This window comes from Hypanus sabinus, chromosome 10 (assembly GCF_030144855.1).
Source record: "Hypanus sabinus isolate sHypSab1 chromosome 10, sHypSab1.hap1, whole genome shotgun sequence".
NCBI lineage: Eukaryota > Metazoa > Chordata > Chondrichthyes > Myliobatiformes > Dasyatidae > Hypanus > Hypanus sabinus.
The window spans coordinates 28,149,198-28,164,880 of record NC_082715.1 but is presented as its reverse complement, the minus strand read 5'-3'; the positions used below and the strand labels follow the sequence as shown (position 1 = coordinate 28,164,880).

The 15,683-nt window shown below is 44.6% G+C and overlaps 1 protein-coding gene across 5 annotated transcripts in view; it reads right to left on the bottom strand.

Moving 5' to 3' along the window:
* Window positions 1-3,371: 3,371 nt before the first annotated feature.
* LOC132400528 (ectonucleotide pyrophosphatase/phosphodiesterase family member 3-like) overlaps window positions 3,372-15,683 on the bottom strand; it is a 101,847-nt gene continuing 89,535 nt past the window's right edge. For all 5 annotated transcript variants that reach the window (XM_059981574.1, XM_059981572.1, XM_059981569.1 and 2 more), the window contains 3 exons: window positions 13,021-13,153; window positions 6,336-6,492; window positions 3,372-4,197 (listed from right to left, as the gene is read on the bottom strand). In XM_059981574.1, the coding sequence (XP_059837557.1) occupies window positions 4,027-4,197; window positions 6,336-6,492; window positions 13,021-13,153 (461 nt within the window). In that variant the 3' untranslated portion in view covers window positions 3,372-4,026. The remainder of the gene's footprint in view (window positions 4,198-6,335; window positions 6,493-13,020; window positions 13,154-15,683) is intronic.

Here is a 15,683-nt window from a genome sequence, read left to right as displayed (position 1 = left end):
AGCGATTAAATGAGTACAATTTATAAAGGTTACTATAACTAAGTGATTAATAACGATACAGTATATATGAAGAGAAAAAATAAAGAAAAGGCACCAAACTTATCAAAGTCCAAACCCCTTCGTGCATAACCGTTGGAGTTCAATTACTGAAGTCTTCTGGCCACCATTCGATCCCCTCCGAACTCCTCGACTCGCAGCTCAGGACCTTCCGAGTGGTCAACCAAGCACTTCTAGCTTCATCCCCCCTCCTCGGAGTACCTCCGGGTCTCGGACCCCAGCTTGGGGTCCGTTCCTTGCCCAGCTTTCAGCATTGCGTCCTCTCTCTCGACCCCCTCGCGCCGATCTGCCCAAAAGCCCGTCAACAAAAGCTTACAGACTCAGAAGAAAGAACATTAATCCCCATTTAGTTTACAAAGGAATACCATTCTCGTTATCAGTAAATTTTAACCCAAACAAGCTTCTAGCACTCTCTCGCAACAAAGGAGCATTCCTGCTTGTTAGCAAAACAAAGAAGCCCCTTTGATTACATACACAGTAACAAAGAAAAAAGAAGAAAACCCCTTTATACTCTCCCCCCACCAAATAAAAGTCATGTCCTCATGACTACTAAATAACTCTCCACCTTTCCTGCCAACACACCGTAACCCAAGCACAAACAGTGACATCTCCTCCCCACACAGTAAACCTCACGCCCTGTTCCTCAGGCGCTACTTAGGCCAACTATCTGGAAGTTCCCTAACCCTTCTGAGGCCTTCGTACCCCCTCACCTAAACCCTTCAGGCTCGGACACAACCGGGGATACCTTGGGCCCACTACCAACTCCTCTCTCAACCTCTCACTCATGCCCCACACTGCACACAGCTAACCCTCCCCGCTACACCTGACTCAATGGGAGAAGGGCCAAAGGTCTCTTCCTCAATCGAGGGAAAGTCAGCAAAAAGCAGCATTTACCACACATCCAGCACATCATCCATCGAATCTGTATTCTTCCTCATTTCTGCGATCGGTAGCTGCTGTTTGATCTTCTCCAAACGGAAACACGTGGCCTGCACTGCTCCCGCAGTCTCCTCAGCCTCCTGTTCAGTATTCACTGCACTTCTCTACAGCTTTTTCTTCCTCATGACTTCTTCCAGATCAACTTTCAGGTTTTGCACTTCATTTGAACTGTCAATGGACATCTTCAGGTTCCCTTCAAGCTTCCGCTTCTCTCTTCTGAGATTTGTCTGTAATTTCTTCACCTCCGCAAACTCCCCTCTCCGGGTTCTCAGTTTGCTATTACCCTCAGTCAGAAAACTTTCTTCATTCTCTCCAACTTGTAAGTCTTCCGAATGGTTCCAGATCACTTTCTCCAGTCTCTCCGTCTTCATTTCAAACTTGATTCCGTAGAGACAGTCACTCACGAGCTGCGACCTTCGCCAGCCCTGGCACGTGTGTAGAAAACACTTTAACTTGGTAATTCTCAGCTGCTCCTGCAATGACCTCACTTCATATTCTCCTGAGGCAAATCCAAATACCAAAAGATCATCCACATACACCAAAACTCCAAACGCCTCCACATCCCCTATGGTCTTCCACCTGCCCCGCAGGAAGGTTGCAAGGGCTCCAGATATGCCCTGTGGCATCTTTTCGGACCCGAAGACTCCTAGGGAATTTATAACGACCGTCTTCTCCTTGTCGGCCCCACTCATCGGGATCTGGCAAAATCCACTCCTCAGATCCAGCACCTTAAACCACATCGCACCACTTAGACAAGCCATCGCCTCTTCGGCCCTCAGGGCCATATTCTAGTCACTGACAGTGCGCCTATTCAGCGCACTATAATCCACACACACGCTGCCTACGTCTTCCACAGCTTCAGGGGCCAGTCGCCGCAACCTCCCTCTCTCCGAGGTGTCTTCAGCAGTCAACTCCCCTCCCTCGTGGTATTTCGCAGCGTCCACTAAGAGGGTCTCACCCTCAGATACTTCCCCCAGGCCGTACCACCACTGGCTCTTGTTTGAATTCGGTATCGGCCCAATGCTGCTACACACGTCCGCACAAGCAGCTCGAAACTCTGGGTGCATCGACAATGTCTCCAAACAGCGCTCACCCGCCTCCTCCGGGCAGGCCCCCAAGTGCACCAGCAGTATATTGGTTCTCTCTAGAACAGAAATGCTGCCCGTCTCAACAGGGTCCGGACACATCAGCATTAACGATTCACGAACCTCGGTCTCCTCCACATTTGCCTCTAAGAACTCCATTTTCACTGACCAACAACCGTCATCTGGATAATCACCGGCACTGGTACCCCGAATCTCCAGTGCCCTCAATGTCGTCAAGGGTAAGTGCTTCCAATAACGGTTATAAAACAAACTGTACAGCAACTTAACCGGTGCCCCGGTGCCGAGGATGGCTTTAACTTGACTTCCATCCATCCGTAACAACACCTGTGCGCATGGCCCCTCTAAGCCTTCAGGAATAGGGTCTGCTCCTTTTGGGAGTTCGTTGGTACATTGCTGGGAATGTGCTCCCCCAGAGACCCCCAAGCCGTTCCCCCACTGGGCCTCCTCTAAGTTTCCCGACACCTCTCGAATCAACGGAACAACTGATCCCCTTGACAGATCCCATTGGCACCACAAGCAATTTATCTGCCCCCCCCCCCAGGCAAAAAGGGATACCCTAAAAACTTCCCACCAATCTCCTGCCACGGATATGATAAGCCCCCCAGCTGCGGCATTTGACTTCCAGTCGAACCACACGCATTTTCCCACACTTTCCCAGAACTAGCAGCGGTCACTTCGAGGTAATTGCGCCCGACAGTTCTAACAAAGTCACCAGCCCGCCTACTCAAACTTTCAACCCGTCCCTGTCGCTTTTCCTCAGCCAAGCACTGCCACTCACCGAACAACTGAGGGGTCCGCTCCGCCCACGCCTCTGCCCCTTTAGGGCTGGACATTATTCCATAACCGGGCGGAGCTCACCACTGCTGAAACATCCCAACCTGTCACTCCTCACTCTCCAAACGGTACGGACAACCCATGGTCCCACCACCATTTTGTCAGCACTAGTCGGAACTCGAACAACGACCTCCAGGCTACCAACAGCAGCCACCCCACCCAACACACACGCAGTGATAACCAACAATCGCACACCCACAAAGGCACACCAGCTCTTTGCCGCAGACACAATTTAAAGAGGGTGATCGCACAGCTTCCACAGAAATCAACCCCGAACTTGCACCCCACAATGTAATTCCCTGGGTCACCTCAGGCTCGCTCAGCTCATTCTCATCTAAGGGGAGCAGCCTTCGGCCCCGCCAAACTGGGTAATCAGCTGGTGTGGATGCTGTGTGATGTCCCCGCCTCGCCCAAAAACAGACAGTACACCATAAGTGATTAAATGAGTACAATTTATAAAGGTTACTATAACTAAGTGATTAATAATGATACAGTATATATGAAGAGAAAAAATAAAGAAAAGACGCCAAACTTAATCAAAGTCCAAACCACTTTGTGCACAACCGTTGGAGCTCAATTACTGAAGTCTTCTGGCCACCATTCGATCCTCTCCGAACTCCTCGACTCGCAGCTCAGGACCCTCCGAGTGGTCAACCAAGCACATCTAGCTTCATCCCCCCTCCTCGGAGTACCTCCTGGCCTCGGACCCCCGCTTGGGGTCTGATTCTCGCCCAGCTTACAGCATTGCGTGCTCTCTCTCGATCCTCTTGCGCCGATCTGCCCAAAAGCCCCGTCAACAAAAGCTTACAGACTCAGAAGAAAGAACATTAATCTCCATTTGGTTTACAAAGGAATACCATTCTCGTTATCAGTAAATTTTAACCCAAACAAGCTTCCAGCACTCAAAGGAGCATTCCTGCTTGTTAGCAAAACAAAGAAGCCCCTTTGATTACATATACAGTAACAAAGAAAAAAGAAGAAATCCCCTTTACATATGTATCACAATAATCAATCCAATTTGAATATCTGCCAGAAGAGGCAATATACATATATCAGTTCTAAATAAGCGAAGTATTGTTGGAATCATTAATTAAACATGAGGTATAAATTCAGGCAGGTATGTTTTAAGCTGTAAAATCTCTATGACTGGCTGCTTCCTGTCTTGATAAAAATCGAGTCCGGTGATTAGCTCCACATCCCGTACTCGTGCTGTGTGAGCCCAGATGCGCTCTTCAATCCACTGAGGATAACGTTTTCCCTCCTGCCAAAGAATGTAGGAATCAATATCCACTGGCTATATGCTTAGGTTATTCCACATTCTTACCGTAAACAATCTACATCGTCAAATAAAATAAAATTAATCTGTTTACGGAATGATAGATTCTAAGTCATTCATGTGCCTTTAGCTAGTTTATTGATGTAATTACCAATTTCAAAGGCTGCACCAGGGAAAGTACAATGACCCCCCCCCCCCCCCACCTCTTTGCAGACTGTGGTTTTACAAATGGTGCGGTGCCAGATGCAAGGGAACTTTCTCGATTCAATGCCAGCATCTGTGGAACAGAAGACCCTGTCCTCGCATAGGTTCTCTGCTGCTGGAGGGCCATTATCTCAGTGAAAGTCGCCCTTTGCACTGCCACGCGCTTGTTGGTCTTCCAAGGAAGAGGGTGCCGGGCAACTTGCACACTCCAGAATACAGGAGTACATGTTGAGGGATGCCCCGAGACTCAGTGCAGACAACTCGCTTGGGGGAGGACCACAGTCCAGGGTCCTTCCACTACTGCACTTGGAAGGGTAGAGTTGTATGGGGAAACTTCTTGAACAATGAAAAGCATGCATCACACCCAGGGCCCATATGCGTGGCATGGTTCTATGTCTACTTCTCTGTTACTTATTCATTTATTAAAATACAGCCTTTGCAACCCTTCGAGCCACAGTCCTGATTTAATCCTCATTTAATCACAGGACAACTTACACTAATTAATCCGCCAACTGTTACCCCGTTGGACTGTGGAGGGAAACTGGAGCACTCAGAGAAAACCCACGCGGTTACCAGAACGTGCAAACTTCTTACAGGCAGCGGCAGGAATTAACCCAGGTTGCCTGTACTGTAAAGCACTGTGCTAACCACTATACTGCCTGCTGCCCCTTAGCTTATCACGAAAAGTTTAGCGTGCTGATAGATGTTTTTGCACTGTACTTTCCTTTGTATATAGAGTATTTTTGTATTATGAATAAAGTTTATTTTTCTAGAAAAGAAAACCTCTTCAGAGTTTAGAGGACCACGAGATAAGCTTTCAGAGACATAATGTTATAAAGGAGCTTGAGAGGATTGAACCTGGAAAGATAATCATTCTGGCTGAGACTAGAGATCAGATCCTGAAATATAGAGACGTTTCTTCAGATAAAACACAGTGAATCTTTGGAATTCTTTACCCAACAGGGGAGCGGCTGCTCAACTGCTGAATGTGCTCGGGACCCAGAGTAGTAGATTTTTGGATGTTCATGGGATGCAGGAATCTGGAGACAATGGAGGAAGTTGGCATTGAGGTAGATGATCAGCCGGGATTTTATGCAATGGTGGAGCTCCTGCTCCCATTATTTACTTAATATTTTTCTCACAACAAAGGCGGCCATTCTGACAATTAACTTCACGCTGCCACTTAGCACAATCCCTCTCCCCCGGTGCCATCAAGCACTTCCAATTCTCCTATCACCTACCTACACTTGTGAGCACATGCAGCCGATTAACCAACCAACCAGAAAGAACGTCTTTAGGATGTGGAAGGAAACCAAAGCACCCAGTGGAAACACATGTGGTAATAGGGAGAGACTGCAAACTCCACTCAGAGAGCATGCAAACCCCACACAGTGCTTAAAAGATTCTTGTGTGAAAAGAGGCTCTTCATGAATAATTGTTTCAGAAGATGTTTTTGTCTGTTCACAAAGGCAACAGAATAATATTGATTATAACCCTGACATTCAGTATTTTAGAATATAACACTGAAATACAATACTCTAGGACAGTAATTCTTCTGGCATTGTTGCCAGTTGAATTAAAAATGAGTTGTGTGACTGGTTTACTTTTCATGTCACATAAGCAAGGAATAGTGAACAGGAGCAAAACGTTTCTCCTCCCTCCTCGATTCAGTCCTCACATGCTTGCAACAGCTTTTTCTTGGCAGCAGGGTATCTTTGGAGTATTTCCTGGCTGCCTCAGGAATCTAGTTAGATGTACCCAAAACAGTATGCAAACTGGTTAGTCTAGAAAGAAGTAGTTTGGAAAGGTTCAGCGTGGTTTTTTTTATATAAAATTGGGGCATTACGAAAAGATTCAGTGCACGTTAGGAGAGATCCACTGTTCATTATTGAAGTAGAACTGATAGATTGTCTACTTACCGGGCAGCTCTCACTGTTATCTCGCCGATGTGGGAGAATGAATGATCTTACACTCAAAGGGCCAACACAAGACAGGGGGGTCTGTGCAGTGTTGTTGCAGTTGGTAAGGATTACATAAAAGTGAGTTGGAATAGGGACGTTTGTGCCATTTACATGCCTAGAAAAATAACATGGAAATTCATTAAAAGGGTAAGATTTTATATCCGTATCAGAGCTCCCATTTAGTAATGACATTTGATCGGATTACCCAAAGCTATCTTTGCCTGAACTTCCCACCCCCGGATTTGTACATTTAGTATCGTTGGCCCTCGCATTCTGCAAGCTGAATCATGAGGACACAAACAGTCTGTGAACAGTCCAGATCAGGCCCCGTCTAGAATGTTTCTGCTGAAAGCTTCTGAAACTAGTGCAGGGCTTATCAGTTGTCAGTGTATATTTTTTTTCAATATTACTATACATTGCATTCCAAAACATTCAAACCATTTTCAGTAGAATAAATTTAGAATGAAGATGAGGAGCAATTTCTCCAACGAGAGAGTGGTGAGTCTGTGGTTTTGCTACCACAGGCAGTGGTGGAAGCCAAGTCATTGGGTACATTTAAGGCAAAAGTTGATTGATTCTTGATTAGTCAAGGCATTGAAGATACAGAGAGAGGGCAGTAGATGGGGATTGAGAAGGAAATGGATCAGCCATGATGAAATGGTGGAGCAGACTCATTGAGCCAAATGGCCTGTTCTGCTCCTGTATCTTATAGCTTTACGATCTTAAATAGAGTAAACACTAATTAAAAACATACATAAGTTTATGGCAAGATCATTTGATGTACAGAGGGAACTTGAGGTCCAAGTCCATTGCTCCCTGTAAGTGACTGCACTAGTTGATAGGAGGGTAAAGAAGATATCTGGTGTGCTTGAGCCATTGAGTTAAAGAGTCAGGAAGTTACATTGCAGTTTTATAAAACTCTGGTTAGGACATAGCTGGAGTATTAGGATTTGAATGTTTTATAAATAATATATGGAGGCTTCGTAGAGGATACAGAAGAGGTTTATCAGGACACTGCCTGGATTAGAGGGTATGTGCTATAAAGAGAGGTTCTTCAAACGAGGATTTCTCTGAAGCTACTAAGGCTGTGGGAAGATCTGATAGAATCCTTTAAGATTATGAGAAGCAGTGAGTAGACAGCTGATAGCACTTAATATAACAGGCCATATATTTACAGTGAGGGGGGAAGTACAAAGGAAATGTGTGGGTTCTTTACACAGAGAGTGAGATGCTGGAAATCTTGAAGAACACCAAAAAAATACTGGACGAACTCAGCAAATCAGACCGTATCTATGGAAGGAAATAAACAGTCGATGTTTCGAGGCATTTAAGAGGCCTGTTAGATAGGTTCATGTACCTATCTAACAGATGTGGATTGTGTGCAGGCAAAGTTGGGTTAATTAATTAGGCATCATTAGCTTAATTACCCGGTACCTTTTTTCACCATTTCAGAATCAGGTTTAATATCACCAGCATATGTTATGAAATCTATTAACTTTGTGGCAGCAGTACAATTCAATACATGATAAATATAGAAAAAAACTGAATTATAATAAGTATATGTATGTATATTAAATAGCTAAGTTAGAATAAGTAGTGTAAAAATAGAAGAAAATAAAAAAGTAGTGAGGTAGTGTTCATGGGTTCAATGTCCATTTAGGAATCGGATGGCAGAGTTTTTGAATCACTGAGTGAGTGCGTTCAGGCCTCTGTACCTCCTACCTGATGGTAACAGTGAGAAGAGGGCATGCCCTGGGTGATGGAGGTCCTTACTTACTCAATTTAACTATTAAATATATATTTATACTGTAATACACATTGTTTCTATTATCATGTATTGTACTGTACTGCTGCCACGAATTTAACACATTTCATGAGATATGCCAGTGATATTAAACCTGATACTGATTCTGAATTTATTTGGTACAGCATTGTGGACTGAAGGGCATATTACTGTGATGTATAGTTCTATGCTTTTGGTCCTATGTTCTTTGTTAATAATGTTAACTTCAACAATTAGAAAATAATAATTTTCTTTCCCTCGCCTCAACTATAATAGCAATATTCTTTCCCCTACTGTATCAGACTGGAGGACTTGAGGACAGTTTGCCCAAAGTAAATGCGGGGCCACATCAGCAAGAGTCTACACTGCCTGACTCCATTTGGAGGCTGCAATCGGTTGTTAAGGCAGTTAAGTTCAGAATTCCTGAGCTTATGTCAGGGACTTGAAGCATACCAATAGTAATAATGAGAAACACTAGTATTATGTTGGACTGCTCCCAAAATTGGCAACTTGGGCCAAATGGCAACAGTTGTACAGCTATTTGCTATTGAGCAAGGCAGATAGAGAAATAGATGTTTCATGATGTTGCTTTCTTTAGCAAGATTCAGGCTGCATAAAGACAGAAAGTACTGGAAATATTCAGCAGATCCGTCTGTGAAAAGAAGGATTAATGTTTCAGCTCTAAGAACCTTTGTTAGAACTGGGAAAGAGATACAAGGAACTTTTGTGTCCTGTTTCAGGGTTTCCACCCAAAATTTGAACAGTCCGTTTCTCTGCGTCTCCTGAGTTCCTCCAGTACTTTGTGTGTTGCTCCAGTAGAGCTACTAGGACTTGATGTTTCAATCCCAATGATAAAGTCAGCACTCTCGATGACAGTGGCTTGGAGTGGTGATGAGGAGGGTAGCTACGTCATCGGGGTCATCAGGTGGGCACCCTCCTTCTTTGACGTTTCGTTGATAAGCCCACGACGTCTCCAGAGGGCTCAACAGTGCTACCTGGCATCCCAGATACACACCCGCCTCGGTTCTGTACCCTCCTGTCTTCATCTTGCAGCCTAGTTGTCATCTTTCTTTTTAATCCAAATCTAATTGCTGTTTTCCTCTGCTGCGTTTGACAAGGACTTGATTGCTTGTTGGAGGGAGACACCCCTCACCCCCACCTTCTTCAATAGACTGGTCGTAGATGTAGCAACGAATCCCCTGCATCCCACTTCTACAGGGAAAATTTTGGTCTTCCAGCCATTCTGAGCAGTTTCAGTTGCCAGTTCAGAGTACTTGGTCTCTTTCCTGTCATAAACTTCTTCAATCCCATCTTCCCATGGTACTGTCAATTCCACAATATATGCCAGCTTGGCTGTCGTGGACTACAGGACTATGTCTGGCTAGAGTGTTGTAGCCGCAATGCCTGGGGGAAACACAAGCTTTTTCTCCAAGTCCACGTCCATTTTCCAATCCTGGGCAACATGCAGAATGCTTATATCCTTTGATGTTACTTGGTGCTCTGGAGGTTGGCCTACTGGTACAAATCGTGTAATGTGGATATTTCCAGCTGATGTTTGTGGGAGAGCGTTTACGGTGGTTTGCCTCTGTTCCAAGATTGATGCCAGCTGTCTGAGAACTTGGTTATGCCGCCAAGTATACTGCCCCTGGTTGAGGTTCATGGTGCATCCTGCTAAAATGTGCCTTAGTGATCCAGGTGCTTGACAAAGAGAGTAAGTGGGGTCTTCTCCCCACCACTGGGTCAGGTTTTGAGGTGTTGGTAGGAGGTCATAAGTGGCGCTGATGACAAAACTTAGCTAAGACCCCTCCATCTCCCAAATGTCATGCCAACTGAGTTTCCTCTTTTCCAGGCTCTCCCAATTAGTCCATTGGCCCTGCCTGGCCATTGAAACGATTCTGGTATGTCTCTTTGCCTCCTCCTGTCTCCTCACCTCCTCCACCACGAGTAGTCTCTTCTGCACTGATGTTGCCTTGTGCCATTGAGGAGCCTTTGGGATGAGCCCGAGACCGGCTCTCCCATGTTGGACTTGGCCAACCACACCCCTGAAGTGAAGAGCACACCTAGCACTCTGAACAGCTTCAGATGGGGTCCACTTCCTCCCCTTTGCCACACGGGGGGCCGCTGTTCGAATAGCAGTATCTTCAGATTCAATGAGCATAATGACCAACCTTGCTTTGGTGCATTTGTATTCTTCCATAAGACTTGTAATTGGTCATTCCAATTTGCCGTTCCTGTACAGTCCAACAGGACTTAAGTATCGTGGAAGTCCAAGCCACTGTTTCACATGTATGCTGATCACTCTTTCGAGCTTTTCCACCTTGTTGATGGGGATTTCATACATTGCTAAAGGCCACATAAGTCTTGGGAGTATGCCGAACTGGGAGCACCACAGCTTGAGTTTTCCTGGCAGCAAGGTGTTGTTGATGCGAGCTATGTACGTGATGGCATCTGCAACCCCTTGTGTCTCCTTGTAACATGCAAGGAAGATGGGAGGACGTGATCACTAGTGTGAACAGAGGGTTAAACTGGAAACGAGATTACCTGGTAAAAGGGAAGAGTCGAGAGTGAGAACAGATGAAATAAAAACACAGATGTGGTTTGTGGAAGTGGTTTTTGGTCAATGATAAAAACATTTTTAAATTAATTTCTCTTCCCACAGGTATGACCTGACCTGTTGAATATTACAAGGTTTTTATTATTTTTAATTATTTTTAATTTATTAAGCCTTTTTATTTCAGATTTCCAGCATCTACAGGTTTTTAAATCTCATTCATTTTTTAAGATCTTTATTTGGATATACTGTTGATTATCAGAATCATAAGCAATTCTCGTGATTTGAAATGTAACAGCATTTCTCCTCACTGTGGCATTATTCCAAACATTTAATTTGCTTTTTCTAGAGACTTGCGATCTCTAGAATTTCTTATCTGAAGCCTCTATTTATCCAAGGTTATTTTCTCCAATGTAAGGGAAAGATGAGGGGGAATTAATACTTAGATAAGGAAAAGAATAGACAGGGAAAATTATGGTGTAAGATAACAGAATGTTGCAGCACAAAGTGACTTGCTCTCTACCCTCTATCCCTGAGAGCAGCAGAGAGAGAATATATTCAAGGTGCGGATTAACAAGTATTGGAACTGCATGGCACGATATCCAATACAACACACACAAAATGCTGGAGGAACTCTGCAGGTCAGGCAGCGTCTATGGAAATGAATGAACAGTCACTGTTTCGGGACAAGACCCTTCTTCAGGTCTGGAGAGGAAAAGGGGTGACAGAATAAAGGGGTGGGGGGGCAGGGAAGGAGAATTAGCTAGAATGCAATAGGTGAAGCCAGGTGAATAGGAAAGGTAAAGGGCTGGAGAAAGAATATGATAGGAGAAGTGAGCGATTAATTGGAGAAATGGAAGGAGGAGGGGACCCAGACGGAGGTGATAGCTGGGTGAGAAGAGGTATGTAGCCAGAGTGGGTAAAGGGGGGGGGGGGAAATTATCTTAACTGGAAGAAGAAATTGATATTTATTCCATTGGAAGTTTGGAGACTACCCAGAGAGAATATAAGGTGTTGCTCCTCCACCCTGAGGGTGACCTCATCATGGCACAAGATGGACTGACTTGTTGGAATGGGAATGGGATTTGCAATTAAAATGTTTGGCCACCGGGAAGATCTGTTTTTGGTGGGTGGAGCAGAGGTTATCAATGGAGCACTTCCCCCAATTTATGACGGGTCTCACCAACGCAGGGGGGGGCTGCATCAAGAGCATTGGACACATTAGACAGAAGACTTGCAATAAAGTGTTGCCTCCCCTGGAAGGACCGGGGCATGAAATGGAGATGAATCGGCAGGTGTAGCACCTTGGCCAATTGCAGTGATAAGAGGGAGGATGCTACGAGGAAGATTAGTGGGGAGGGAAGAATGGACAAGGGAATCATGAATCGATCCCTGCAGAGAGTTCAATTCAATTTCACTTGCCCCATCACTCAACTGTCACCACAATTGTGGCCTCGCTTTCAAGGACTCTGCATCCCATGTTCTCAATACTTCCTGCCTTTTTTCTCTTTGGTATTTGCACAGTTTGTTGTCTTATGCAGATTGGTTGTTTGTCCTCCCTGAGTACGCCCGCAAGAAAGCAAATCTGTGGGTTGTACGTGGTGACTTGTATGTACTTTGAAAAGAAATGTACCTTGAACTTCAAGTCAATGGGTTTTGGAGTAGTGGGACCAAGACTGGATCATCACTGTTGAATGGGAGAGCAGGACAAAGAAGCCATCTGGTCATTGCCTGCTTCTATTTATTTCATTCTTCTAAAATGTATTCTCACAAACCATCATGGCAATATTTTGAAATCAGGTGTCTTCCTATTGTTGGCCCTATTGTATTTTACATTATGAAAGCCATCTGGATGTTGGAGTGGAGATACATCTCTACCGAAGGAGGTGCAAGACATTCCTTTCTCTGACAGACTGCAGCATTGAGCAAGTTGTATTGCCTGCTTAGCCCCACCCCACCGATCAGGGTCAGGGTCGTGAAGCCATGGGAGCAGGTGGTGGATGGTCGTATGAGCAGCTGGTGCATATCACAAGCCCTGGTAATGCGACCATTGATTTAAAGGAAGGAATGCTTCCAAATCAGCCACACTCTATTACTGATGAAGCTGACAATTTTCCAGACTTAATGGTAACCACATATCCAGAATATACTTTTATCTATACTTAAATAAATTTCAAGTCGTGAGATTATCCTTTCCATAAACTGGGTTTCACTTTCAAAATTTCTTAATTATGCTCTCAAAATGGGTGACCAAAATTTACTCCTTGTGTCAAACAGAACAAAATACAAAATGAATGCTTCTTACTTACATTTTAATTTCCTTTGGTGTATCAAAGTGTCCATCGTAATTATAATCAAACACTGGCCCACTCATCACATTGACACCATTCCTCGCTGCAGCCTCCTTCAGCAACATAGTATCATGGAGGTATTGCCATATCTCTGTAAAGCATCAGATAAATGGAAGTTGGTCATTTTGATATTATAGGAAAAGTTCTGTTCAATATTTATGTAGAAACATTTCCACAACATTCCTCTTAAATCCCATGACACAGAAACAGCTTTCCAAAGAGGCTTCTTGTAAGCTTTTTACTTTTTTTCACTAGTTCTTTGAAAGAAATTACTTCTGTAAGGTTCTTCTTTAGTACCTGGTACCAAGTTTTTTGATCCTGTGCATCTCTGATATGCGTTTCAAGATTTCTTGAGTCTGAAGGGAGGTACTGAGGCCAATGTCTTGAAACTTTTGATTAGTTTTGAAGGGATGATGGTTTGAATGCTGAGCTGTAGTCAATGAAGAGCATCCTGATGTATCCTTAATTGCTGTCCAGATATTCCAGGGGTGAGTGAAGAGCCAATGAGATGACATCTGTGGTGGACCTGTTGCGCCGGTAGGCAAATTGGAGAGGATCCCAGTTGCTTCTCAAGTAGGAGCTGATATGTTTCAAACCCAACCTTTCATTACTCTGGATGTAAGTGATACTGGATGATGGTCATTGAGACAGGTTATTACATCCTTCTCAGGCACTGGTAGAAGTGAAATCTGCTTGAAGCAGGTAGGTGCCTCAGACTGCGGAAGCGAGTGGTTAAAGATCTCAGAGAACATTCCAACTAGTTGATCAGCACAGGCCTTTAGTACTTGGCCAGGTACCCCATCTTGGCCAGATGCTTCTCGTGGGTTCACCCTCCTGAAGGCTGCTCACAGGTCGGCCTCAGAGACTGAAATCACAGGATCATCAGGAGCTAAGGGAGTTTGTGCTGGTTCCTCCATGTTTTGACCATCAAAGTGAGCTTAGAAGGCATTGAGCTCATCTGGGACCAAAGCCCTGTTGTCAACTATGTCACTCAATTTTACTTTATAAGAGGTAATAGTATCTGGATTTGCAATTGGCTTTCCACAGATCATACTGGAAATTCTTGTGACTATCTTGCTCACCAGACTTGAATGCCTCAGATCTAGCTCTGAGCAGATTACAGATCTCATAGTTCATGCGGAGCTTCAAGGTTGGGGAAGCCATTTATTCCATCATCAAAATCATTGCTATACAGCATAAAAAGAAGTGGTCCCAACACTGGCCCCTGCAGAACACCAGTCACTGGCAACCAACCAGAAAAGGATCCTTTTATTCCCACTTGCTGCCTCCTACTGATCAGCCAATGCTCTAACCATGCCAGTAACTTTCCTATAATACCATGGGCTACTAACTTGGTAAGCAGTCTCATGTGTGGCATCTTGTCCAAGACCTTCTGAAAGTCCAAATATACAACATCCACTACACCCCTTTTACCTATCCTACCTGTAACCTCCTCTTATTTTTCAGTCTCCTCTATTTTCTAGTCTATTCTTATTTTTCATCTGTTCTAAATTCCCTTTTTGAAATGTACTCACCACATGGTTCAACTACATTGTCTGCTTCTTGATGTTTCTACTTAAGAGTATCCCCATGTATGCTAGTTTATACTGTTCCATTGTTTAATGTCATGTCCAGTACACAAGTGTAAAGGAGAACAAAATCATTGTTATTCTAGATCTGACGCAGTACAAAAAGCACACAATAAGATGAAGAACACAATAATAATAAAACACAATAAATATAAGATAGCTTACATACATTGATTGCATTTCCATAAAGGGAGGCTAGACACAGGAATAACAGTACCTAAGGTGACTGACAGGAAATGATAAAGTGGTGGTGGTCAGGGGTGAGTTCAGGGGTGGAGGTGTTGATCAGCCTTACTGCTTGGGGAAAGTAACTGTGTTTGTGTCTGGTGGTCCGTAGCCTCCTCTGTGATGGGGGTGAGACAAACAGTTCAAGAGCTGTGTGGGTGGGATCCTATCTCCCAGCTTGCCTGTCTGCTACAGTGTAGTTTCCACACTGTGCAACGAAGCATGTTCTCTACTGCGCGTCAGCAGAATGACACGAGTATTTATGAGCATAGTCCAGTCTCCTCAGGAAGTAGAGGCATTGGTGAGTTTTTTGATTGTGTTGAAGGTGGTCTGGGACCATGAGAGATTCTGCAAGATGTGCAAGTTTGAAACTGCTGGGTCACTAATGTACAGAGGGGTGTGAGTCGTACCAGTGCTCCTGACATTGATAATCCTCTCTTTTCTCTTGTTGACATTGAGGAGGAGTTATTTGCTTTGAGCTGTTCCACCTCTCCTCTGTAGGCCATCTCACTGGTGTTGGTGATGAGCCCCACCACTGTTGAGTCATCGGTGAACTAGAACTACATACATTGGCTGTGCAGTCGCGTGTGAGTAGAGTGAACAGCAAAGGGCTCAGCACACAGCCCTGGTGGAGGTGGGGTGGTGGCACCTCTGTTGAGGATGATGGCGAGGGTGGAGTAGATGTGCATCCTGACTATATGAGGACTGTTGATTAGGAAGTCCAGCACCCAGCTGCACAGTGGTGTATTTAGACCAAGGAGTAGGGGTTTGTTCACCTAGGTTTATGGGACAATAGTGCTGAAGGCT